This window comes from Tympanuchus pallidicinctus, unplaced genomic scaffold (assembly GCF_026119805.1).
Source record: "Tympanuchus pallidicinctus isolate F22 unplaced genomic scaffold, pur_lepc_1.0 scaffold5, whole genome shotgun sequence".
Taxonomy (NCBI): domain Eukaryota; kingdom Metazoa; phylum Chordata; class Aves; order Galliformes; family Phasianidae; genus Tympanuchus; species Tympanuchus pallidicinctus.
Window position 1 is genome coordinate 44,541,296 of NW_026294769.1, and position 27,289 is coordinate 44,568,584.

The following is a 27,289-nucleotide window of genomic DNA, read 5'->3' on the forward strand; positions in this document are numbered from 1 at the left end:
TAGCCTAGTCCACAGCCAGGTTGTCACAGCCTTGTCTTGCTTGTGCAGTTGCATCCATCAAACTCCTGGTGAAGTGCAAGTTATGAAGAACCAGCAGACCAGTGCATTCCAGTGGCTTTTATGCAAGCATAAAATAAAGTCTGGGTGAGATGCATCTCTTTTGTCTTCGCGGAGATTATGCTAGTATCAGACTTTCAATTTGCTGCAAAAACCCATGGTAGCTTAGCTACATGTAAAGACCAAGAAACCTGGGACTTATCACTGTTCATAAATATCAGCAGGGTGGGAGTCAAGTGGATATGCCAGGCTCTTTTCAGTGGTACCCAGTGACAAAAGGAAGGACAATGGCTACAAACCAATGGGCACAAACACAGGGTGATCCATCTGAACTTGGGAAAGAACTTTAAAGTGAGGATGACAGAACACAGGAACAGGGTGCCCAGGCAGGTTGTGGAGTCTCCTTCTCTGGAGGTATTCAAAACCTGCCTGGACATTTTCCTATGTGACCTGCGTACAGAACCTGCTTTAGCAGTGGGGTTGGTCTGGATGAACATCAGAGGTCACTTCCAACCCCTACAATTCTGTGATTCTGGAAATATTGTCCACACATACTATATTCTAACCAAGTGCTTGTATTAATTTGATCATTTATAGGACTGAGCAGGTATCATTACAGTTGCTGAGCTGCTTCTTTCTGGAAGTCACCTGGATTTTGCTGGGATAAATATAAAACTGTATTTTAAATTAATTTGTTAATGATGCTCAGAACCATAATGAAGACTTTGTTTGGCATGTATGCAGCAGCTCTATTATCTTTGAACCATCACCGAGATTTCATATAGGCAGAAAGATCTTCATCTCCAAGAGGGCAGTTATGGATAATGCATTGACCCGCTGATGACTGAAGGTGTTTTCTTAATGCGTTATCTCATAGAGATGAAGGAACCACGTACAGTTAAATCATGAATTCTGCTGGACAGTTTGGGATTCAGACACTGTTCTTTAACTTTGAAAAAATCTCAGATAAACTGATGCCATTATTTAAATGGTGCCATGAAAATACTGGCGCTGCAAGAACTGCTTAGTATTCTGATCTATAGACAGGAGGGAGCACAAGAAAGGGAAATCAGTCATCTTATATTCCCTATGAAGATATTGATTTGGTTGTGTCTCCTGCCCTTAGAGCTAGAAGAGCTACAGACTGCTCTTGCTGAGGGCTTTCATCACCCTGTGCGGCACAGAAAGGCTGAATACCAACACCTCCTCATTGTATCCTGCAGCTCCTTTAAATATGCTCTGGATTTTCTCAGCAGCATCAAGTTTGTGTTGAGTGCTGATAGAACAACTGGAGCAGACTCTTGCAAACACCTGCAGTTTTACCAGAGGGAAGTTTTAATAATTTTTAATAATTTGTCACTGGATACATGCAGTGTCTTCCCATATTATTACATAGAAAAGCTTTTCACAAATATTTTAAAAGTGCATTTTATTGTATCTTTCTACTGTTGCCAAAATGATTTTTTTCATAAATCTTTGAGCTACAGAAATGTGCATACAAATTAATAAATATTTATAAACTTCCGTATAAACACACACATATTGTGGGAATACAAGAAAAACTGTTCAGAGCAGCAGCTGTATTGTAAGGTAAGCAGGCATGAGAACCAAGGACACCTTCGGAAGAAGAAAGAACATCTCACGGCTCTGACTGGATAAGCGCCTGTGTGAACGGTTGGAGAATGTTTTGTTAACATGTAAATGGAATAGTGCTTAACAATAAAGTGGACTAACAGCTTCTAACCACATTGCTGTGCTGTTGCGTCTCCAGCATGTCCTGAGAGTCCAGAGACTTCTCCACAATATATAAACACAGATATATTTATATGTTTTCATAAATATATATTGGGTTTTGCTCAACAGGTCTGACAAACTATGTTCTCAGTTTGAACATGCATACACACACAGGGGAAAAGTGGGATTCTGTTATTTCTTTTTTTTATTATTTTGACCTTTAAGTAGCAAAGTGTCAAATTCATTTACTGAAGGGAATTTTATAATATATTAAACATAGACAGGGATTTATAAATAGACTCCTTACAATGGAATTTTTATAATGTATTCATAAGAACAACGATTCTTAACAGGTAAAAAAACATTAACTATGTCACATGCTTTGCATATGGTTTTAGTTTCGGTTTGTGTTATGTCAGTAAGCCCTGAAACTTTTCTTGTGTTATGAGTCTTAAGGAAGTCTGGATGGGAAACCTGCAAATATGCAAATCTGCAGGTTATTTTACATGAAAAATCTCTTGCATATTTATTGAGGCCAGTGTTATGGTAAGTCTGCATTTTGTAATAGCACTTGAATCATGAAATTATCCAGTTAGAAACATTTTGTTGGTTCTGCTTTATTATAAACTAATTCTATTGAATTATTTTAGCTTTCAAGGCAGGTTTACATTTCTGTTGAGTGACAGATTCTATACTCTGCTTGTTCCTGTCATGCTAGCTCATATGTGTTAAAGACAAGATAACTGTGAGTAATATAATGCATTCTCTCTGGTAGTATTTAAGTGTTCCCTGACTGGGGCACAACACTGTTCTGTTTCTCTAAAGAATGCTCTTGTGGATAAAATATTGGGGATCTTAAGAATTGAGATCTTCAACCTGTGAGCAGACATTCATGCTCGGTCTTGATATTAAGATGTAGGACTACGGGGATGTGAATTTATAAGTCTCAGCTTACCTGATGGCTTTCCATACCAGGCAGGACTGCAGACAGACAGTATGGCAGCTGTTTGGGCAGGATGCATTTCAATGGTAGAAATCGCCTTGTTTCCAGCTACTCTTCATGTTTTTTTTTCTGCATCTGGATGTCGCCCATAAAACTTCCTTTCTAATTAGGGTTAATAAGACAATAAGATAACTCCAGTTTGTTAAGTAGTCACAGAAGCCTGGGAAGGCAATAAAGATGGAGAAGTCCAATTACCTTCATTATTCATTCCAGGTATGAAATTAGAGGCTATTCTTCACTACTGAAATGGTGAATGCAGTATTATTTATTAAATATGAAACCTATTACCTTCTTCAGTCATTTATTGCCTTCACAAGGAAATTTCTGTTTGTAGCAAATCGTTGGCTTACCATTTACTGTTGCGTCTTCTACACAAATAGTGAACTTTTTTTTTTTTAAATCTGTTCCAAAAATTGTGCATAATGTTCTTGTCATAAAAAGGATATACATCCAGTTGTAGACTGACATGATGCTCTTCTATAAAGTAAATGCAGGGCTTTTGTTTTCAATTTTATTGAATGAAGACTGCTTATAAGTTATTAAGTTGATTCATACGTAAGTTTTCAGCTTATGAAATATTCGTAAAGCTCTGTTTATGCTAGACTGTACTAAGGCCCACTTCCCTGAATCTGCCTGTAAGTTGAATGTAGTTTCACTAGTGATTTGAAAGAAACTAGTGATGCTTTGGAGAGGATAGGAAAGGACGGTGAAAGGATACCAGCTGTCCTAACTATGAGATCACCTTATGACCTTTACTGGGTCAGGATGTGCAACCTTAGTAGGAAACAGGCAAGACGCAAGGAATAGCTAAGGCCTAGATTAAATAGTAATAGTAATAATAATAATAATAATAATGCTTAGAGACCCAGACCCAGCACCTATTTAGGCTGTTATGTCCCCATTGCCCTCTTTAGGAAATTAGGAGCTTAGGTTCTCTTTTCAGACTGGTACCTGGGTAAAGATACAGACAAACTCAGCCAGCACAGCTTAGAACAGTTGTTACCTTTCCATAGGTTAGTGTGCTGTTAACTGACTGTGCCAGCCTGCTCCTCTATGATGGTGAGCCTAAACTCACAAAAATCTGCAGGAGGCTGGCCCTGCATGGACCACCATGATGCCGTTGCCCTCATGGCACGGCCTGCTGCCCTTGGGTTTTGGAAGAACCAAACCTGCTGCTCTGGCACCTCCTGCCTCTTCTTCCTTAGGACTGCTGCCAGAAGCCGAGAAATGCAAACAAAAGAGGGAATGCTCTAATTCTAACATTTACAGATTAGCAGAGTGGAACTGAACGAGAGAAAGGATGTATGTACTTCCTTATAGCTTTTATGACTCGCCTGTCAAATATCACCAATCCGTAGAAGGACTAATCAGAAAGATCACAAGAATCCTTGCTATGTTAGGCAATCTACACAGAGTTTGGACTGTGAACAAATTCCATTTGTGGTAGATAGTGTGGTTAGGTCATCTACACATAGCTGCTGCTGATGCAGGCTGTGAGACGCCTGTCAGTGAGGAGTAGGAGCAGGCGTGGCTCCTTCCATGTCTCCTTCACAGAAGAAGCACAGGCCTGCTCAGCACTTTGTTGCTGCATTGGGACAAATGAGCATAAAAGGTGAAACCATGAGGTGCATGCACACAAAGTCAGCCACTCAGATGGAAATGGCATAGTGACGTGTACTGTGATACACCACTGTGTACTCAGGACAGGAGTTCTCTCAGCCTTGCACGTTGTGAGTCATTTGCAAGTTCAAGTTCTGGGATGGAGTCGCTCTTTTTTTCCATAAACTGGCTTCAAAAGTGATTAGAGGTAAGCTTGTTTCTTGGTATTTTGTTGCAATTAAAAGTTGTCTCAGAAGCTGCTTAATAAGGCAAAGAATCACAGTGGTTGGGAGGATGGGTGACCATGAGGTGTTCAGAGGTGCAGCTTCTTTTACACTAATTGTTCACAGATATCTCAGTAAATTCTGATTCACATTCTTTATATGCAAAGTGTGACAACTTAAAAAGAAATTGCTGTGATTCAATTTAAAAAAAAATATTGTCGCTGATGATCTTCCTTTTTCTTCTGTTTAGGAACCAGTAAAGAAGAATGACTGAACCAACTACAAAGACAAAATAGATTTACAATTTACAGAGTAGGCACGCATCAAAGAAGTTAGCTTAATATTTCAATCAAGAACATGGGAAAATGGAAGTAGTGCTTTTAACTTGCCATAATAAAAACACGTAACCAACTTTTGCCTGCATAAAACACTACAAACAGGAAAAAGGACTCTGCTGTAGGAAAGCATTTGGATTTATTCTGAATTTCCTTCACATAAAATGAGGACAGAATGACAACAGTGACAATCTAATGCATGATGAAATTTACCAAATGGAATTTTATTTTTTTAGTTGGTGGAATTGTAGTTTACATAGCTGATATTGGAGTGGATTTCTGGGTTGCTAGTAAATATTTCTATGAGGGACAATATTGTTGGGCTATACTGATACTCTGTTTTAGGGGCTTTTCATCACTAATAACTCAGATATTCAGTTATCAATGGTTTAAAAATGACTGGAAAGGTACTGCTCCTAGGAAGCTAGATTGGATCTTTCTAGCTCATTTCTTCCACTGTGGAATTTTTATAAGGTAAGCTTTGTCTTTTTGTTGTTTGTTTTTAGTTTAAAATGAAAAATCATACTGCTTTTAGCCTTTCTTAAAAAGAAAATCCAGTGGCAGGCTGTCATGTTAATACAGCTTCAGGGATATTTGTGTTAACAATCATTGGTCCATATAAGTGTATACTGCTGCTTATGCTTATGTCAGGTTTTGCTGCACATGCAGATTTCTATTTAATTTTACTTACCAATAATAATCTATTTGATTCATCAACCTTTTGATCAGGTGTATTTATAAACAATTCTTGCTTTACAGAGAAATACTGCCTTAACTGATAAAGAAATGTAAGTAGTTAAAGTGACGCTAGGAAGAGAATTCGTTTGGTTACACTAAGTAGGAGAGAAAGCTGATGAAAGAGCTAATTTGTAGATCCAAGTGCCTATCAATACTTAGAAAACCACAAGATTTGGGAGAGAAATGAATTCTTAAATACTGAAGAAGGATACATTCTATAGGGACCGAGTTAATGGTGATTGGTTCCTTTGTTTCCTGGCAGGTACACATCCAGAAAAAGTTTAGGATATTACACATGTAAGATTCTTTAACTTCTGTGGTGGTATTGCTGTAGAATTATCACTGTCACTACAGAAATCATTTGGGATAAGGTTTGACTTTTGTTTTCAAAATGATTTGAAAGTTTTTAGTGAAAAGTCCTGAGGAACTGAATTTTAATTATTTTCTGTAAGTTACATGCAATAAACACAGGAAGATAAAGACTCCTCAGAGACACTTAATAAAATTCTTATTTTAAAAGCCTGCTTTAAATTCCTATACAAATTAAAGGAAAGTAGTGAAATGTATACTTATGTCAATGTAAAACTTCCCCTTGCACACACATTTTATTCATTTTGTTATCACGGCTTAAGGAGAATGTTGAAGGTTTTGCTCACCACAGTTAACTTTTACTTCTCAATGTTCTTTTTTCTTTTGCTCACCAGCTTTACTTTCCTGCTGTTCCTCATACAATCCTGAAGCCCTAGACTTCACAGAGGAGCACTTACTGCCAAGTTTAATTTTTTTGGTGTCAGGCATTAGAAAAGCTTTAAAATACTTCATTTTGAAGGGCAAAAAAAAATCCCTCTTTAATTTTTCTGAATGGCTTTGTGTTCAGCACAGTTTGGTTCATGAGTGAGGTACAAAGATCCAGCCACAGGAACTGTACCACATTCTGCCTTTTAGGGAGATGTCTCAGGGCCTGCTGAAGCACCCCCCTTTTTGTCCATTTCCAAGGCTCTTAATCTTCAGTTTTCAGTTACTCTGAGCTTGTTTCTTCCAAAGGAAATTAAGGCTCTGACATCAGTTTCTTATAACTCATGATAAATGTTAAACCAGCAACCGCAGTGGCATATGGTAAGCCTCCCTTCTTCCCCTTTCTCTACAATGACATCATTCTCCATGATTTGTACTCAATTCTGGTTTCACCTTTGGTTTAACACACCCAGGTTGCCCCTAAAATCTCCCTCTGATTTGTGCCTATCTTTAAAAACTCTCCTCTTCAACATTCAGATTTAAGTTCTGATCATGTACAGTTCTTGGTGATATAATTTTGATTTAACTCTTACATCAATTCATCTATTCAAAACATTGCCTCTCCAGGCACATTTTCAATGGATTACTTTATTTCCTACTCTTTCAATTTTAATCACACATTTTCACTGTTTCCTTCATACAATGAGCAACACCTTCTCTTAGCAGTTTGTTATCTAGTAAATGTAATTTTGTCTTCTGCAGTCAGTGCAATGTGGCTGTCTTGGTCCTCTTTTTCTCTATTGGGCAAATTGTGTTTTTTCTTATGCTGCTGCTTCTGCATGGAAAAAGTTCCCAGGTTGACACATATAACTGAGCTGCTCCTCAAAATTCAATAGTGTGATAATGCACACTATAAAGTGTAAGTTGGTATCAGCAAGCTGACACCTGTGCTTGTACCTTGTCACCAGCTATTATATACTTCCTATTTCATTTGTTTTCTTAAGTGTATGCATGCACACTCCCCTCCTGTCCCCTTCTCAGTCATCTGATATACCCAGTCGATGCAGACAGTGAGTCTCCCAGGTTTATCTCTATAGTCAATACAGTCAAAATAGATATTGTCAAGAGTCAGGTCATAACTGTTAAGGTGAGCTTACCCAGAGGGCAGGAACCTATCTTCTTCACCCATCAAAGAGGGAAATGGGAGCCTAGACAGTAAATATTGACTCAGCCAGTGAACTGAGGATGTCTGAATTTGGAAGATATTAATACACTTTATCAAACTCTCTTCCTTCATTTTTTTATTCTCTTATGCCTTTTATACCTCTTGCTTTGCCTTTGAAACAGGGAATTTCACTGTATTGTGTTTGTACAGCACTCAGATTGATAGAAGTTCATCCAGTTTTGTTTTTTAATCACAATATCAGTGCTAAATAATAATTGTGGAAGTAATATATATAAATACATTCATATATATGCAAATATTATATATAAGAAAGAAATTAAAACTAGTCATTATCTAATAAGGCTTTATTTTAATGAAAAGATAACTGACATACCATTACATTTTATACAAAATGTTATTCTCTGAACGGAGTTTTTAAAGACAAAATGGAGTTGCTAAAGTATTAGTCATACCAACTAAAATTATTTTCAACTTGACCTATTTAAGTGGGTCCCAAAGATGTTAATAGAATTGAGAACAGACTGAAGCATAACAGCCAACATTAAGAAGATAACACAATCAGTGAATTTGGAAAAAGGGAATATTTCCCTGGAGCAGCATATGAATACATTGACTTATAGCAGTTTGCAGCATCAGTCAAGAACACTTAAGGAAGACTAAATTTTATCAAGAAATAACATTCCTGTCAGAACAGCAGGCCACAGCAGCAGCCATTGTGATATTGGTAGCTGCTACTGTACCTCTTGGTGCTTCAAGCAAGGATCAAAACGCCCCACAGCTTTAAACAGATGAAAACATTTTTTGCTTACTTGTAGATACAAATTATAAGTACATGAAACAATAGAGCAACCTCTTAAACCCAGTATCATTTCATGTCATTTTTAAAAAACGTGAAGAGAAAAAGAGAAGATATGCAGAATGAAGTTGTTAGGAAGGTATTTAAGGTACAAAGTCAGAGAGGTACAGATAGTTAATTGAAAGTGGGAAGTTTGTAAGGCTACTGTGAGTTAGAAGTCACAACATAACATGTACTTGCTCATGCTTTCTTAATGCAAATGTACTGCCCCAAGGTATTGACATAGTCACTTCAGTTTCATGGATTGAATCCAAGCCTTTTGATACTTGGAAGATTAAGTTTAATGCGCAGCAAGGAAGAAATTTCTATTGATTAAAGATTTATTTAAAGCTGCAAATTGTGACTGCCTGATCAAAATTTAGAAGGGACAACTGTTGCTACCAGGTGTCTCTCACATCCTTCTTCCATGGAACTATACATTCTAGCAGGCACCCAAATCTTCATTGGTGTAATTTGATGAGATAGGACATATGCTGTAGTACTGGGACTGATTAATCTCTTGGGGAATAGCCTTTTCCTAACCTCCACCTGACCCTCTCCTGACATCCTGTTCCCTCAGGTCCTGTCACTGTCACCAGAGAGCAGAGCTCAGTGCTGCCCCTCTGCTCCCCTTGTGTGGAAGCTGTATTTCCATATTAATAAGCATATTTCTATAGCAGCACCATGTTTCAATCCCCATAAACTGTTTTCATTATCTCGTGGCTTCACGCATCACCATTAGTGGTTAGTTTATAGCCTTGTTGCCTCCCATGCCCAGACATCCCTTATCATCCTACACGCTACTTTCTCTCCTGCATCTCCACATTTCAGGATCTCTGCTATCAAACCAAAACTGTTTTTCTCTCTCCTACGTCATAATGCCAGTCATACATATCTCATTCAATTTAGAGTAGCAGGTTAGTGTTACCCGTGTAAAACCATGACAGCGCCACACAAAAATAAACAAAAACATCAACTAATCGGTTAGAAAAAGATACCTTTTTTTTTTCCTCTGCAGAAAATCCAAGGGAAGCCAATTTTGGCTACATGAAGGAAAAAGGTTGCAGGCAGGTCAAGAAAACTTCACTTAAGCCAGACAAGCAGAATTCTCAAGGCCTTGCAAAGCCAGTACAATGCTTACAGCCTACTGCTAGCAATGACTTGTTTGTGCTTATTGCTGTGCTTCAGTTCTAGCCTACTGCCTGCACAGCCACTTGAAATCAGGTAACTGCCAGAAGACAGCAAGCATCGCTTTGCTTTATGATGGGAAAGAACTGGCTGGCAGTAGGCTATTGGCAGTGAGAACCCATTCCTCTGGAACTGACACATTTCATCACTCACAGGTAGAAAGTTTTCTATCTCCCCTAGCTTGAGAACCAGTACTATGAGCCAGATCATTCACCAGGGCCAAGCATGAGTGACTCCATCAAGTACAACAAAAATACCATAATTTGCAGGAGCAGGATTTCTGGTGCTTCATCAGGTCACAGCCACCATCCTGTTTTTCTAACACAGGTGTAAAAATTACCATGTACAAGATCTGGTTCCTTCCTTAGCTATCAAAACATTTTTAAAATTACAATTTAATTATTCCCTTCCTTCTGACATGCTATAGCTTCCTTCAGGCCTGAAGCAAAAGCCTTGGAAACAGGAAAAAAAATCTAGGTTTTATTTATCTCCAAGCATGGCATTAGAGATATCCTGAACAGAATAAGTTCTTCACTTAATCAGTCAACTGGCTAACTAATTCCATGTATTTTTGAGTTTCCAGTTCTCTTAGAAGAAATTTTCATTTAGTCTTAATTGAAAATAAACTATTACTGCTATAAAAAGTCATTCAGGTGCAGTCATTCGCTGAAGCAAATGTTGTGTTTATGTAAAACTACTTAGATAATAGAATCTGCAGTCCCAGGAAATCCATCTGTCTTGAAAGTAGTTTTCTGAAATTAGAGTCTTTGTGACTATTTAGAAAAGAACACTGGAGCTTTTTTTTTTTTTTTTTTTTTTGGATGAAATCCTGTTGTATATTTGTAGTTCATTAGATATTATCCTCGGGGTTTATAGACCTATATGCACTGGATATTCACAGCTGGTATTCACTAATACCCTTAGAAGAATACAAAGAAAGTAAATAAGTATCTTAGAGAAAGTGAGAAAAGCTGCTCAGGGAATTTTTAGAATTTTTTTTATCTTTCAACATATAAAAACCCAACAAAGTACTACTCATGATGTTTATTCAAGCAAGTCTCCTGCTCTTTCACTGGTTTTACATTGCATCAGTATCAGTGGGCATAAATGAATATCTGATATCACCAACACCAGTCAGATACTGGTCCAGATTTTATCTTAGCAGAAGGTACATTCAAAGATAAAATATGAAGAATGAAATGGAAAATAATTTGTTAGCCAATATAAATTTATAGAATTGTACTTTAAAAAACATGGTCTAACCAAGTCTCTCTCATTTTTTTCCCCCCCTTTTTAAATAGATATTGGTTTGCCTTGAAGTATGGCTGCCAAGCGGCTTTTAGACAAGACAGCAGTGGAGATATATCAGAAACAGACCCTCCCAACATCATTCATAAACAAGCTATTGAAGTACTGACTGATATTAACATGCTCAGGGTATTCAAGACTTTCCTTGAGACCACACCACAGCTCTTTGTTCAGATTTACGTACTCATGGAACACAGCAACCATAATTTCTATCAATGTGAGTATTTGTTTCACTGTGACTTGGAAGTTGAGGATCTTACCCAAAAGCATAACTGTACAATCAACAAATGTACAGATACTACAGTTAAGAAATACAACAGAGAGTTTAGCTACGCAGTTATTATACCAAAACAGAATAGATAGAATTCTTACCCATATCCTGGGCTTGCTATGAAACTCCAGAGGACTGGATCTCCAGAAGAGATCCTTCCCTACTGGTAGTCAGCTCTTAAACGGGTCTAGGAGAGGTGGAGCCAGGCTCCACCCCTTCCGGCAGCACTGGTGAATTGCCTTCACCTGTGCTCCCAGGGCTGACTTGCCTCAGGTGATCAATCAGAGGTTCAGGCTGTGATTCAGAAGTTCCCATACAATAACTCATATTATTGGATACTATTTTAAAAATATTTTGGTAAATGTATACTTCACTGTATAATTGCTTTGCATTTCATTAAAATTTCAGTCTGAAGAAATCTGCCCTGTTAGGAAGGGTTCTTTGACAGTCCATGACTTCACAGGTACTGAGATAAAATGCTCAGATGAATCTCATCTTAAATATGACCACATGAAGGATCAAGTCTCAGCTATAGATGCTATACATAACCATAGCATCTTTGTCAACATCAGTTGCTCAAACTCAACTATGTATGGGTATAAGGTATTTCCAACACCTTAAGTGTTTCTAAGTCATCTGTGCAAATGACAAACACAGTGCACATTTATGAGATGAGAAACAGCAAGAGATCCCAAATAACAATAGATGTCTAGATTTAGGCAACTAAACTGAGCCTCAAAATTAGTGTGTCTTGTTTAGGAGCACAGAGGATACATGAAGTTGGTATGAAGATAGTGCAAAGAAAGCATATACTTGTCCAAACATCCAGAAGTTCTAATGTAAAAGAAATTCTGTTTCTTAAGTCTAACATTTGTTTTTGCGTTTTGTTTAGATGCTGCCATTATTATTTCATTTTGTGGTATTTCCTTTTCAATGGTTGATTATCAAATATCACTACGAAAATCTCTGCCTGATAAGGAGGAATTGCAAGTGCTTCCCAAGTTAGTGTATCTCTTCTATAAACTGTTCTCCATCACTTCTTGGATACTCAGTATTTCACTGATCACTCTACTGAGTGTTAGAAGTTCCGTAATTCTGCTGATACTTCTTTGGAGCTGCGGTTTTGCCTGGACTTTGAAACAGCACACAACATTTTGCAAATCCACAGAGATGGAATATCTGTACAGAACTGTTGTTGGAATCATTCTACTTTTTACTTTTTTTAACATAAAGGGGAGAAAAACAAAAGCTTGCATTTCTATTTATTATGCTACTCACACCCTTGTAACTGTAGGTATTTTGCTTGTATGTTTGTTTTGGAAACCTGCTGTTATCAAGGAAGTACATCTTACAATTGTGAGCATCTTAACTGTTCTCAGTCAGGTGTTAGGTGTTATTTTTCTTGCTGTTTATTACAAGTATTTTCACCCCACTACTTATTGCAAGCATCAGACACTTTTTGACGAAGTTGACAGAAGGGGAGCAGACAATATGGAAGTTGGTAGATTTCAAAATTTCATAATGCAATGATCAGTATAGGTTTTGGTGCAGACTGCAAAGCAAAAACTTGCTGCAGAGTGTGCTTCTCTGTCTTTGTTTCTTATGTATTTCTACTAAGCAGCACTGGAGTTATTGGTTCTGAATAACTCTTCCACGATATAATATAAAGTACCTTTATAACATGAATATTTTTCTATGTGTTAGTCAGTGTTACTTTTTCTAAAAGGAATCTATTTATGCATCCGACCCAATTCACTGTTTTAGTTTTTAGCAGTGCATGTAGAACATAGGAAAAGCTAAAAACAAGTCAAATGAAAGTTAGCATTACCAACGTATTCTGTTTATTTATGTTAATTCTGTTAAAAGCAAGGCTTAATTCTCTTGATGGAAGGAAAGAGAAATATTGAGGGGTGATGATCTGTGAGCTGGCTGTTTCTTCCCATTACTGTAAGAGTTGCAGTTTTTATATAAATGAGCATAGATACAAACTTCACTGCCTCCTCCTTAAACATCCCATGAAGAAGAATGGCTTTGATTTATGACCCAATCACTGTCATGCTACAAGAAAACATGAGGAGTTATTTTAAAGCATTTTATCTTCTAGGTGTTTTAATGACTCCTTTATTGCTTTTGTTCTGCTAATCTTTCACACACCCCTTATTTAGGAGCAATGCCAGTTTGTTGTTCTGGACTATAATAGCATCTTGAGTGATTTACTGACAGCAACACATGTCTCAGAAATAAAGGAAGAGCTATCTTCCTTGAAGCTTTCCTATCCTCTGAGCTCCAGGATACAATACTTAAATGCTAGCTTCCACTGAAGGACGAAGCTATGCAAGGTATGAAGTGGTACAGTTTCTTTAGTCTTTGCCACCAGCCACAGCTTTTTCAGAAATAAAACCTAAGGTGAAGTCTCTCAGAGCTGCTGGGTTTTTTGAGTAATTTGAGTAATGAAAAATGGGCTTCTCTCCTCCGATAATTCACATTTCTAATTAGCATAGCCACAGGCAAAGGGAGGATACAGTGCTTGAGAAAGGAGACTAGAGATAAGCACAGCTGATAAACTTTGCCAGGAACAAAATCTGTTAGAATTATTGATTGACAGCAAACATCTCTTAAACTCTGGGGGGAGGGCTGATGCTTTGGTTGATACTTAGGGTGCTGAAGAGTTGTTTTCTGTGCTGCTTCGGCAGCAAAATACATGATTTTAGTGTGAATATACTACTCTTTTTCTACAATAAATAAATAAATAGGATCCTAAATAATGAAGACTAAAATCCCTTTATTTCTGTCTACACTTTTATTGTTTGTTCATCTGAAATCATGAGGAAGGGATTACGGGAAGGTAGGGTAGGAAAGTAAGAACATCATCTTGCAGAAAAACTACTTTTTCCTTTTCCTAACTACTACTTGGAAGAAGACCTCGAATCTTGCACATTATCTGGGAAGCAGATCTCTAGGGAAACATGAGCATCTGAGAAACTGAGTGTCAGGCTTCCAGCCCTGGGGCCTCCAGGTTGTCTGCCTGCTTGCCAGATGCCAGAAACGTGGAGCCTGAGTTATGCTGGAGGTTAGTTTATGCTGAAACAAAGCAAACTTGTCCTAGTGATTTTTTTTTCCCTCCCTTTCAGTAAACTGACAAATCCCAACTGAAAGTATTTCACTGTCATATCTCTATGTGATTCTTAACACTTTTTTTTTTTTCTTCCATGAAAATAAATGTGTACAGTGTGTTGGCTTCTATTTCTCCCCTTTTGCATTCTCCTTATGTCTCATCATTCCCTCTTCTGAGCTACAGAAGAGGAATGTTATGTGGAAGTTAATTCGGCAACAAAGGGATCTATATCATAATTTATATCACAATAGCACACACACACCTTATACTTTACTTTCATTCCCCATTTTATGCTTGTGTGTTCTTGAGGATCCAAGTTCATTCTTACTCTAAACTTTGGAACACATCCTTTGGGAAGCCATATGGGTTCTTTTCATAAAGCTTAAGCAGATCTTTGGTACCCTACCAAAGATACCAAAATGAAAATCTCCATTTTGCCACTATCAGTCAGATGATCTTGAAGAAAAGTGAATTCTTGTCAGCATATCCCTTGTAGACTTTTTTCCCCACAGTTTGAATACCCTTCCTTTCTTCCTGACCTTGCATTCAATATTTTCCTCTTAATCAATGAATTCAATGACTTTGAATATCATCCTAATTCATTAGGTCATCCTAATTCATTGTAGCAGAGAGGGAAAGGCAAGAAAGCATATGGATTGGTTATAGACACACTTCATACCATCAGAGGCCACTCAGTCCAAACAAATAAACCCCCACTTCACCAAGGTGTAAAGTTCAAACAATAGATATTATACATGTCCTTTCTGTTCCCTGACTACTCTTAAAATTCAGCTGCCACTCAGTTTATGCATTGCATCTGACCTTGTCATTTTATTCTAACTGCAAATTGAAAACAAATGTTTTTTCTTTCTTTTTTAAAGAACATTTTTTAGGTCCATTACATCTTACAAGAAGTATTTTAATAAGTTAAATAAAAATAATAAACAATTTCTTCCTGTTTTGACTACTGTCAGGCCTAAGTAAGAGGGACAACATTCAACAGAGTTGTTTTAAGTATCCTACTAATATTCAATGTGGTATTTGATGGCATTGGTGAGCTCACCTGATGTACCACAGATAGCACTGATTTATGAAGCCATAATTGGGGTTCCAATAAACATTTGTCAAAATAATGTATTCATTCAAACCAAAGTCTTCTTTATTTATTCATATAAAAGAGCACTTAACTTTCAACAAAGAATTGCTAGCCATCAAAAACACTCCATAAACAGAGGAAATTTATGAAGACGCAGTACCAGAGGGTGATCAGTGAAAGACTAAAGTTCACTTTAACTCTTCAGGGTGCTCCACTCTGCCTCTTCCTTGTTTTTTTGGACTGTACATATTTCTTCCTAAGAGCCCCAAGCCCAGAGGTTAACCTTTGCATATTTACACATTCAAAGTACTAGTCATCTTTTCTACCACAGTCTTGTATCTCAAAGACTTTCAAACCTATGATCTTTCATTTCCATTATATGGTGTAGAAGTACGTATGCAACACAAAGGTAGTTGGTTTTAGGCTTACCAACATTTTTGCCTGAGCCTGAAGCAGTGTATGTACTTGTATGTCATTCCAGCTGAATAATTTTCCACATTCTGCCTCTCTCCACTCTTCTGTATTTCCTTCCTATTAGTTTAGCTTAATTTTATAGATTTTTTTTTTTTTTTAGTAGAGGGATAGCAAAATAGCAGAGATGTACAACTGATAATTGAAGTACAGGTATCCCATTGGGATCCATCTTCTTCAGATTTTTTTTGTTTTGTTTTTAATCTCCAGATGTCTAGCATTTAACGAATAGGAATCAGTGAAGATTCTTTCTATGAGAGTCTTACATTCATCAGCTTAGCAAGAATGCACCTTGTTAGGTAAATGACCAGCACTTTAAACTTTCCTTGACCTGACAACTGTTGAAACTACAAACTGCACCAGCCTTTTGATATTATGTGTTGTAGCTAGGTTATGCATATGCTTGTATTTTCTAGAGCAGAATAAGAAACCATAGTAAAGATTTCAGGTGAACAGTCATGTCTTAGTTAAATGATAGATTCTTATTTCACCAATCTCAATATACAGCCTTCATCATTATTGTCACGGTTACTGGCACTTTGTCTAGAAGTTCAGGATGACATGATAAGGAAGAACTTATGTCTATTGGAATAAGAATATAACGAAAAGTTGCTAGTAAAGTCCTCTGTACTTGTACTAGATTTTGCTTAGATATAATTTGCCAATATTATTCTAACATACTTTCTCAGCTGAGAATAAAAGAACTTATTCCAAACCAAATTCTCTTTGCATTCTCTACCATGCCACTGACTACACAATCTTAACTGAGTACAACATTACAGCTTGCAAAGCTAAAGGTAAGTAATGAGCACAAAGGGAGATAGGATAGACCACAATGTGGAGAAAGTTCTTTAAAAATCACTTAAATGATACTTAAAATTTGCATGAGCTTGGGCTTTGGGAACCAGTTATTTTAATCAACAGCTTTTTTTTTTTTTTTAGAAGACAGCAAACATAAGCCAAGTTTTTTTTTTTCCCTTTCCCCCTCAAGTCTCCTGTCTTCTTCTACTGCTCTTTTCAACAGCTTGGTGAATTTTATGAAAAGAAACAAACAGGGTAGTTCCAAATTGTGGGGAAAAAAAGTTGTATCAAATTTTAATTAGTGGCTTAATGTCTATAACTATAGTAAGACTTTAACAATAATTGTAGCTATCGCTAATTTATGCCTTTGAAAAATGAAAACCTCAAAGCCCCCCCCTCCAGCTTATTTTCTCCCAGGCAAATAAATGTTTATATGTATATAGTCAGCATTGTAATTCAGGCAGCTAGGTGTGGCCTTCCTCAGTCTGGATGAACAACATAAGACTCAAATAATGTTTTGGTAATGAGGGATTGTGCATGGGATAACAGAAGTGAATAACTCACCAGCCTCTTCATAGGCAGTAGCTTCTCACTCATCAAGCAGGGCTGGGCCTGCAGGGTTCAGGTTGAAGTGGTGGATGTGAAAGATGGATGGCACCTTGTTTTCTACTTTGTGGCTTCTTAAGCTTGGCTATTTTGGGAAAGGATGGAGCAAGTTTTCAGCTTAAATGCTTCATAGAAAAGTAACAGAATCCCATGAAAAACACTAAGTCTCCCACTTCCAGCTTCAATTGCTCAATAAGATGAGCAGAACCAGTGACTGTCAAAATAACAATTTGCTGTTCAAAAAAACCCAACACATCAATATGGTCAATGGTATCTCATGTATGTGTCAGACAGCCATACTCAGAGCCAAAAATTTAGCTTTGAGATTAAATTTAAAGACTTCCAGCTGATTTTTTTATTAAATAAAAGATTTTCCTAGAAGCCAATTGAAGTGAAACTGTCAGTACTGATACAGCTTAGTGTAGCTAACCTCACAAAGACGATGATCCCCAGGGCCTTCTGTCAGCTGTTTTCCAAATGGGTGGCTTCAGCACGTTCTGGTGCATGCAATTGTTCCTTCACAGATTCAGGACTTCACAATTCTCCTTGCTGAACTTCATATGGTCCATCTCAGCTGATTTGGGACATCAGTGAGATGAAGTAAGATGTACTAAGTTGGAAAATGCTAGTTATTCCTGCTTGCCATTCTTAGATCTGTAATCAATTACAAAATTAGTTAGATTAGTGGCTTATCTGACCACTCAACCATTTAACAGGGGTTGTCCTCTGTCATCTGAGCATCGGGATAAGTCAACTTTTTGACATTCATAAATTAATATACTACATCCAGACAGACAATTAACTTTAAGTCAGCTGCAGGTCAACAAACAAGACAAAAATAGAAACATTTGAAAAAAATCTCATTTTGATAGTGATGATGTTGGAGATGTACTGCTAACAAATGAAAAGAAAGCATTCTCAGAAGGCAGCATAGCTTCCAAACCGGGAATTGGTTATTGTATGTCAGAACTACAACATCTTCACATTTAGGTAATTTATTTACCAATAGAAAAGCAACAATTGAAAACCTGTGCAGGGAGGAGCGGTGTTGTTTACCATATAAGCAACCATAAATGTGGGGGCTGCTTTCCATTTTCCTAATCCTTCTTTCTCATCTATGCTCTGTTGCCTAACAACTAATCTACTTCATGCATAAAGGGATAATCAGCAGTTCTAGCACTCACTATGCAGTTGATTTTTTTATTGCAGATGCTATTTTCAGAACAGGTTCCTTTAGGAACACATTCCTCACAGAATTACTAAAACTCCACAGCCTTTCAAACAGGCATCAGGGCACGGCATGATCATTTTCTTGCATGGTAATCACGTCAGAAGTTCAGTTTGTGAAAACCATTCTCCATTTTGATGACTTAGCTCACTAAGTGGTTATTAGAGAAAGGAATGTGATAAAGCGATGGAAATTGTTCCTAAGCAACATTTTGGATCACAGTCCTGTTTCCTACTCCCCCTGCTAACTGTGAGGGAATCTTTTTACCCGGTGTACAAAGATGGGAGGCTGACAATGCCAGGGGTAGAGTTTCTCTCTTTATCCATCAAAATTTACAACAAAAGTAAATGCACAGTTTCAACCCATCCTGCCCCATCAAGTTAGACTCTTCATTTAATCAGTGCCAGCCTGAAAAACAAACAAACAAAATAAACCAAAAAGCAACTACTAGGAAGCGGGAATTTGAATGTTAAAAGCTTGCAGAAAAATTACAATCTGCCAATTGGCATCAGTGTTGCTCATTTCTGTTAGTGTTAAATAAAGCAAAATAAATGAAAAATTTCTTAATTCTGAGGTTAAATTGCCTCAGTTACCCCTAGATGAGAACTTCAGTAGTGCAAACAAGCAGCCAAAGCTCTGGCAAAGTACTCAACTCAAGGGCTTGAGCACATCCATAGCTCAACAGTAAATACAGATAGCACATAAATACAGGCTAAGGGATTTGTATTTACCTGAAGAATTACAGAATTATTCTAAGATTTATGAATCTCTGATTGTTATAAAGAATATTTCAGTCCTCTATCGCCCTAGACTTAACTTCAGTTTGATCAAGTGCTGAATTGATTGAATAGTATTTGAATTGAGTTGATTGTCAGGCTGAGGGAGTTGGGCTTGTTCAGCCTGGAGAAGAGAAGGCTGCAGGGTGAACTTCATTGCAGCCTATCAATACCTGAAGGGAACCTACACCCAGGAGGGGAGTAAACTCTTCAAAAGGGCTGACAACAGCAGGACTAGGGGAAATGGAAGCAAGTTGAGGGAGGGAAGATTTAGGTTGGATGTTAGGGGGAAGTTCTTTACAAGGAGAGTGGTTAGGCCCTGGAACGGGCTGCCCAGGGAGGTTGTGGATGCCCCGTCCTTGGACGTGTTCAAGGCCAGGTTGGACGGGGTCCTGGGCAACCTGATCTGAATGTGTATGTTTGGTGGCCCTGCTAGGCAGGGGGGTTGGAACTACATGATCCTTGAGGTCCCTTCCAACCCGGGTGATTCTGTGATTGAATAGTAGTTTAAATGAAGGCAGTTTAAGCTGTTTGAAGTTACTTGTGTTAATGAGTAAATCCCCTAACTTGGTAGATGGTCTGTAGATTTGGTCTCTCTTTAAGCAAGAAGACAGAGTGCACTTGAACTTCAAACTGACATAAGATTTTATTTCTCAACCTATTTTCTGAGTGGATTCTTTATTGCAAGAATACCATGCAATTCTACAACTCTGCAGCACGCTGACCACAAGTCCTACCATTCCTACTTATAAATAATACAATATAATTACAAAAGATATCCACAGGGAGACAAGCACAGTCAAACTGATATTACATCTTTCACACAAAAAAAGCAGATTATATCAAAACTTCAGACTAGAGTGAACTGAAAAGTAGCATACAACAGGTGCCTGAAATTGCTATTGATGTGGAAAAGCAAATTACCACTCCCAATCTGCCCATCTCTTGTGATAGGAGAACAAAGAGACATCAAAGAAAAGAAATGTGCCATTTTCAAAATGAAAGGAGAAACTTACATGCTGTGGAAACTCTTGTCATGGGATGCGTTGGATGATAAGACATTGTGTGAATTTACTCAGCTATTGGAGAAAAATTGCAGAAGAGAAATTCTTGGAGGTCTTACTGAATACCAGCTTTGTATCTATTGATACAGATACAGTTTTGTCAGAAACTTGTCTCATTTTCACACCATCAGTATAAAACACCCTTCCCCTCAGGAATGTACAAGCAGAAGACATACAAGGCCTGGAGACCAAACATGTCACTGGATATTTTTCATATAAGGCAACTATTGGAATTTGTAGTCCAGACTCTTTGATACACCAGTAATTTTGCAATGAAGCAGAAAGCTGAATTTATGGAGATCCACATCTTAAGCATGCAGTTCTAATTTGTTAATGATTACTTGAAAATGTTAATAGGGATGGGTTGCCACAAGCACATTAGCAGCTTTAAGGACAGCTAATAAGGGTAACCACCTACCACAATGTCAGAGTAAAGAAAATTTAAAAAGGCAAGTTGAAAAAAACCAACAACTGGATTTTTTTTAATTTTTGCTTGAAAAAACCACAATGGTTTGAATACGTCAGTTCCAATCACTGAACTGACACTACTGAATCCAACTTTCTCAGTGCGATACTAGGGAAACAGAAAATAAACAGCTCAACAGAGGAATGGCAATGGCTACTCCAATCCTCCCCAGAAAACAGACCAGTGCTGTCATTGCTCTGGTGTACATTAAGAAAACAAGGAAAGCCCTGGGAACCTTGAACTGACAGTGAAGTAGTACTATTCCACTTTCAGTGGAACACTACCTAAAAAGCTCCCTTAGAAGTAAAGAAAAGACTTAAATACGTGAGTGCCTTCAGAGCACCGAAGTGCGTGGAAGAAGGAGGGAGACACATATAGACTACTGCATACACAGGAACAGAATACAAGCCTCTAAATTAAGGTGTACCCTGTGGAGAAGCAGGGCTAACATCTCTCACTGAGATAAGTAATTTGAAAAGGCAATGAAACCAGAAAATAAACATGAGTCTACTGACCTGGAATTGTAGTTCTTAGCCTGCTGGAATAATGAAGCACCCTGCATCCAATTACCAGTTGTCTGCTATGCATTTGTATCCCTCAATGTGCATTAGTTTCCAAACATTTTAAAGGATGGAACATAATGCTCTGACAAGGAACACGTTTGCATACTGATACAACTGTTTTCTGTAAAACTGTTTTCTTTTATTTATTTCACCTAAACTTCTATGTTTTCCTAGGTATAATAGCTTTATTTAAAATGAGCCAAGCAGCACAAATGCTACCGCTCCACATAGGAAAGCAGCCAACAATGTCAGTACATAACATGAATTTATTGTTATCAAAGTCCTCCAGATAACAATTGCTATATATGGAATTAACTGTCACTACTCCAGCAAAAGTGCATTAGAAGTCTGTAGCTTCCATTTTCTTTCTGAAATAATGAAAGAAACTACTGACTCTATCAATAACATAGTTTTTATAAAACTTTAACAAAGCAGAAAGATCATAAGTAGACCTGAACAATGCTTTTCTCTACTGCATTATTCCTACTGAATGATAAATTTCTTACCAGAAAAGGCTTCCACTGTCAGCAGCATCAGCTTCAACTGGGTGTTTCATTCTGGGGAGGAACACTACAGATACAGCAGAAACAGAGATACACCACAAACAGAGACAAGCCAGCAGCAAAGGCTGAGCAGAGCACCAGTAGCAATCTTCCAGTCAGCATACAACCACGCTGTTCCTGGTCAGGATCACATTGGCCACAATTACTACAAACTATCAAATGACAACCTCCAAAAATCTAAGGTTTCAGGTTCCAAGCCCAGCCAGGACAGTGGTCAGAAACAGCAAGGCAAAGATCAGTAGCAAGTCTCCTTTGTGGGATATGTATCTAGAAGCTGGAATTAAATTAGAAAACAAACCAGCTCCACCACAGAAACACCGCTAAACAAACTAGGGAAACAGCAAGAGCTCGGGGCTGAACTTAAATGGAGATCCTAGGCCCAGGAGCAGAGGTGCAGTGGAGGTTCCAGGTGAGGCTGGTCAGGGCAATTAAAGCTGATCAGTGTAATCAGGCTCATAGAGAATCACACCCAGCAGCAAAGAGAGAAACCATGCTTTTTGATTTGACAGCCTAATTTGCAAAGGAAATCGGGGAAATTTCTCAGTTTCACTGAAATTCTTGGCTATCTTCATAGAATCATAAAATGGCTTGGGTTGAAAAGGGCCTCAAAGATCAGCTAGCCCCAGTCCCTGCCTCCCACCAGCTCAGGCTGTCCAGGGCCAGTGCAACCTGGCCTTGAACACCTCCAAGAATGGGACACCCACGGCTTCTCTGGGCAGCCTGTGCCAATGCCTCACCACTCTCTCACTAACATCTAATCCAAATCTCCCTCTTTTAGCTTAAAACCTTGTCCTATCACTATAACAATGTGTAAAAAGTTGATTTCCATCCTGCCTAAAAGCTCCCTTTAAGTACTGCAAAGCTGCTGTGATGCCTCTTCTGAGCCTTCTCCAGGCTGAATAATATCATGCAGTATTTAAGTGCTCAAAACAAGCAGGTACTCTCTTAAACTTAGGGAAAAGTCACGTTTTATCTCAGTGAGGTCAGTAATAAAATTCCCATCAATTTCAATCAGGTCAAGGTTTTACCTTCCCATTTCTTTTCCTGAGCTGCTGCTGTTTTGAAGTCAATCACGGTAATAAAAATAATTAAAGTGCCACAGACTCTCTTCTTCCAAGCCTTTTCTGGAAATCCCATGGATCATTCTTATACCAGTGTGTTTTATACTCCCTACTTTGACCCTTTTGTCAGGCTAACGGCTTGCTGATTGAGAGTCAGATAAACCTACTCCAGAGCACATTAATATCATTCCCTTTCAGCCAGAGGTCTGGGTCAGCAACGTGAGCATGAAATATGCCTTTTGTCCTGACCTGCTGATGGGGGAAATGTTGCTCTATTATAGGGCTTGCTGGTCCAAGCTGAAGGCATCCCAGCAAATGAACCTGGAGTTTAGGACCTTCCTGTGGCAATTCTTTATTCCAATATTGACTATCTTTACTGTGAACTTTTATTGGCAATGCTTTTACTGTATCTGTTTGTGGAAATGGATTAATACTGTTAGTGTTTCTTATCATAGACTTTGGAATATATGAGATTTTTTTCTAATTTTTTTTTTTTTTTTTTAATTTAAGTAAACAGGCTGAGATACTGGAACCAGTAACATGGCAGGAGTTTATACATGCGAAATCCTATGACCTGCATGTCACAGAATCTTAGAATTGCTCAGGTTGGAAAAGACCTTAAAGATAATCAAGACCGACGTCAACCTAACCATACTACCCTAACTCTAACAGCCCTCCGCTAAATCACGTCCCTGATCACCACATCCAATGGTTTTTAATGCATCCGGAGATGTTGACTCAACCACCTCCCTGAGGAGCCTATTCCAGTGCTTAACCACTCCATCTGTAAAGAAGTTTTTCCTGATATCCAAGCTAAACTTACCCTGGTGCAACTTGAGGCCATTTCCCCTCATCTTGTCACCTGTCACCAGTGAGAAGAGACCAACCCTGCTCTCGCTGTAAGCACATTTCAGATATTGGAAGAGAGCAGTAAGGTCTCCCCTCAGCTTCCTTTTCCCCACACTGAACAGCCCCAGTTCCTTCAGTCTCTCCTCATAGGCCATATTCTCCAAGTCCTTCACAAGCCTTGCTGCCCTTCTTTGGACCTGCTCCAGCACCTCAGTGTCCTTTTTGTACTGAGGTGCCCAAAACTGAACACAGTACTCGAGGTGAGGCCTCACCAGTGCTGAGTACAGGGGCAGGATGACTTCCCTAGTCCTGCTCACCACACCATTCCTGATACAAGCCAGGATGCTATTGGCCTTCTTGGCCACCTGGGCACACTGCTGCCTCATATTCAACTGACTGTCCATCAGAACACCAAGGTCTGTTTCTGTCTGGAAGCTTTCCAGCCACTCCTCCGCTCCAGCCACTCCAATTCTATAGGGTTGCTTGGGGTTGTTGTGACCAAAATGCAGGATGTGACACTTGGCTCAATTGAAACTCATACAGTTTACGTTGGCCCACTGATCCAGCCTATCCAGCTCCCTCTCTAGTGCCTTTCTCAATGATCAGAGGCCTGGAGCACCTCCCCTGTGAAGAAAGGTTGAGGGAACTGGGCTTGTTTAGCTTGGAGAAGAGAGGGCTCTGGGGAGGCCTCATTGTGGCTTTCCAATACTCGAAGGGAGCACTGAACAAGAGGGGGAATGGTTGTTTACAGAGATGGATAGTGATAGGACAAGGGGCAATGGTCTTAAACTGAGACAGGGGAGGTTTAGGTTAGATATTAGGAGGAAGTTTTTCACACAGAGGGTGGTGACACACCGGAATGGGTTGCTGAGGGAGGTTGTGGATGCCCCATCCCTGCAGGCATTCAAAGCCAGGCTGGATGTGGCTCTGGGCAGGTGGTTGGTGACCCTGCACATAGCAGGGGATTGAAACTGGATGATCATTGTGGTTCTTTTCAACCCAGACCATTCTGTGATTCTGTGATTCTATGATTCTGTGATTCTCCCCACTGCCTCCCTCATGTTCGTGTCAGCACTTTCAATATTTCTTCTCTGAGGTTCATTATTGCATGGTGTTCAGCAAGGAACTACTCCCAGCACTGTCCAATGCTCTGCTCCTAGTGTCTCACGTACACATTCCATCTCATAGCTAACTATGCTGGAACTGGCAAAGCATATGGGGTTTAGGTATCTACTTAAATTTAGGAATGAATGTATAGATGCGTTAGTTGTTTGTTTCATACCACTAGAGCTTAGGATGCTTTTCAGCTGAGGGTGTTCCTCTCTTGAGGAAGTAACTGGTGTGGAGTGAAAAAAATCCAACAGATTCCTCTCCTGCTTTTCACTGAAACTCCTCCCTGACCACAAGAAAGAGAAAGAAATGTATTAATAATGTCCCCCTCAGACTAATTAATAGCTCTGTTAATGAATAGCTAGATATATTTATATTTCTATATTGCTGTTACTCTGAAGATCTGCCCAGCTTTGAAATCTTGCAGAGGAGACCACAGCTTTTAGGTTCTATCTTTATTTTGTTTTTCCTTTCCAAAGAAGAAAGCTGACCTGCAGACAGCAAGACTCCATTATACGTGTGTCTATATCTGTGAATTAAGTATTTTTTAAAAAGATATATACTACTGCAATTTATTGCTTGGAAAAATGACATAAGATATTAATGTCAAAGATCTCACAGCAATGCACATACACAGGGGACAGAGGATAAACTTCAGTGTGGAAATGGAGTTTGATCTTTTCCTGACTTGTGCTTGGCTGATACTAACCCATTTGCTCTCTCATAATGTTAGTGTTTATAGAGACCATGTATAATGCAAGACTATATTTCATTATAAAATTAACAATATATTTCATATTCTAGTACATTCATTTCTACTTAAATCCTTCCAGTATAACTGATTGATGTTTAAAAAAATATTAAATACATTCTTTTTCTTTGCCATTGAAAATCTAATCTTTGCTTCCAAGTGTCCAACCTCATGCAAATATAAGTATGTTAATGATGGTATGAAGTCTATTTATTTGCATGCATATGAGAGAGCAGCAATGGGACCATTTGCAGACGTGAGCATCTGTGGTAATTTTAGCAAGACAGTCTTTTGGTAACAGTCTTTTAAAACTAAAATAGAGTTGACTTTCAAGAAGAGATAGATGCTGGTAGTTGCTTTTGGTACTGCGTTTTCTAGATTCTTTAACAATCTTACACTCTATTTTTGCCTATTCAGCAGGGAGCCAGTCAGAACCCCTCCTACAGTTTTAATGCTGCAATAGCTAGTGAAATGCATGCTTTCCACTTTCTTCACTTTGCTCCAGGAGGGAATTTCCAGTAGAAATAAAGGGTTAGACTTCGTTTTCTACTGTTTTTGTCTGCTTTGTCTGTGTTCCCCCTCAGACAGCACTGATTCTGCTTGAACATTCAAACAACTTTCAGCTAGAGAATATTGGACCTTCCTATAGCCATAGGAATAAAATGTTCCTAATTGTTTTCTTGTGCAGTATATGAGAACAGCTGAAGTAAAAGGAGACACACACCTAGCATCCAAACAAGGCCTGTACTACGCTTGAACAACATCTGGAACTCCCTGTCTTTGTGGGAGTACAATCTCCTAAGCAAAGCTTAGCTTTTTGGAGGCCAAATACTCCTTTTGTATGTGTGCAGGTAGTTTCCTCGTAAGGTCTTAACTGAATCATGGTGAAGGTTGTCACAGCTCATTCTAACACTTACATTTTTCTTAGAATCACAGAATGGCCAGGGTTGGAAGAGACCTCAAGGATCATGAAACCTCTCTGCCACAGGAAGGGCCACCGACCCCCACATTTAATACCAGACCAGGCTGTCCAACCTGGCCTTGAACACCTTGCGCATCCACAACCTCTTTGGGCAGCCTGTTCCAGCACCTCACCACTCTCTCTGTAAAGAATTTCCCCCTGACATCCAACCTAAATCTTCCTTCCCTCAACTTAAAGCCATTTCCCCTTGTCCTGCCATTATCTATCCCGGTAAAGAGTTGATTCCCCTCTTGTTTGTAGGCTCTCTTTAGGTACTGAAAGGCTCCAGTAAGGTCCCCACAGCCTTCTCTTCTCTGGACTGAACAAGCCCAGCTCCCTCAGCCTATCTTCGCTGGGGAGGTGCTCCAGCCCCCTGAATGTTTATATGACTCTCCTCTGGACTCTCCCCAACAACTCTCTATCTTTCCAGTATTGAGGCTCCAGACCTGGACATGGTGTTCTAGATGGGGCCTCACAAGGGCAGTGTAGAGAAGGACAACCACCTCCATGTCCCTGCTGGCCACCCCTCTTCTGATGGAGCCCAGGATACCATTTGCTTTCCAAGTTGCAAGAGCAAACTGCTGGCTCATTAAGT

At 38.8% G+C, this 27,289-nt stretch overlaps 1 protein-coding gene and 2 long non-coding RNA genes across 5 annotated transcripts; 1 reads left to right on the plus strand and 2 right to left on the minus strand.

Annotated features, from left to right (window-relative positions):
• Nucleotides 1-1,302: 1,302 nt before the first annotated feature.
• LOC128091605 (uncharacterized) lies at nucleotides 1,303-3,917 on the minus strand. The gene is made up of 3 exons (XR_008211484.1): nucleotides 3,798-3,917; nucleotides 2,747-2,954; nucleotides 1,303-1,720 (listed from the first exon to the last, which is right to left on the minus strand). It is a non-coding gene; the product is annotated as an uncharacterized LOC128091605 (long non-coding RNA).
• On the plus strand, nucleotides 2,212-14,413 carry XKR9 (XK related 9). 3 transcript variants are annotated; one of them, XM_052704926.1, is made up of 5 exons: nucleotides 2,212-2,337; nucleotides 2,442-2,536; nucleotides 4,868-5,426; nucleotides 10,936-11,159; nucleotides 12,106-14,413. In XM_052704926.1, the coding sequence occupies exons 3-5, from the start codon at nucleotides 5,152-5,154 to the stop codon at nucleotides 12,741-12,743; spliced, it is 1,137 nt and encodes a 378-aa protein (XP_052560886.1). In that variant the 5' UTR covers nucleotides 2,212-2,337; nucleotides 2,442-2,536; nucleotides 4,868-5,151; the 3' UTR covers nucleotides 12,744-14,413. The 3 variants fall into 3 exon arrangements, with proteins under 3 accessions (XP_052560886.1, XP_052560888.1, XP_052560887.1); XM_052704928.1 differs by lacking the exon at nucleotides 2,442-2,536; XM_052704927.1 differs by lacking the exon at nucleotides 2,212-2,337 and having other exon boundaries at nucleotides 2,375-2,536.
• Nucleotides 14,414-14,627: 214 nt separating this feature from the next.
• LOC128091600 (uncharacterized) lies at nucleotides 14,628-22,361 on the minus strand. The gene is made up of 4 exons (XR_008211476.1): nucleotides 21,906-22,361; nucleotides 17,733-17,956; nucleotides 17,261-17,387; nucleotides 14,628-14,867 (listed from the first exon to the last, which is right to left on the minus strand). It is a non-coding gene; the product is annotated as an uncharacterized LOC128091600 (long non-coding RNA).
• Between the last annotated feature and the right edge of the window lie 4,928 nt (nucleotides 22,362-27,289).

Excerpts from the sequence above, each read along its gene's own strand:
- XKR9 (XM_052704926.1), top strand. The coding sequence starts at position 5,152 with ATGATGAAATTTACCAAATGGAATTTTATTTTTTTAGTTGGTGGAATT. Across the intron at positions 5,427-10,935 it reads CACTGTGGAATTTTTATAAG|ATATTGGTTTGCCTTGAAGT; the intron begins GTAAGCTTTGTC and ends CTTTTTAAATAG. Across the intron at positions 11,160-12,105 it reads CAACCATAATTTCTATCAAT|ATGCTGCCATTATTATTTCA; the intron begins GTGAGTATTTGT and ends CGTTTTGTTTAG.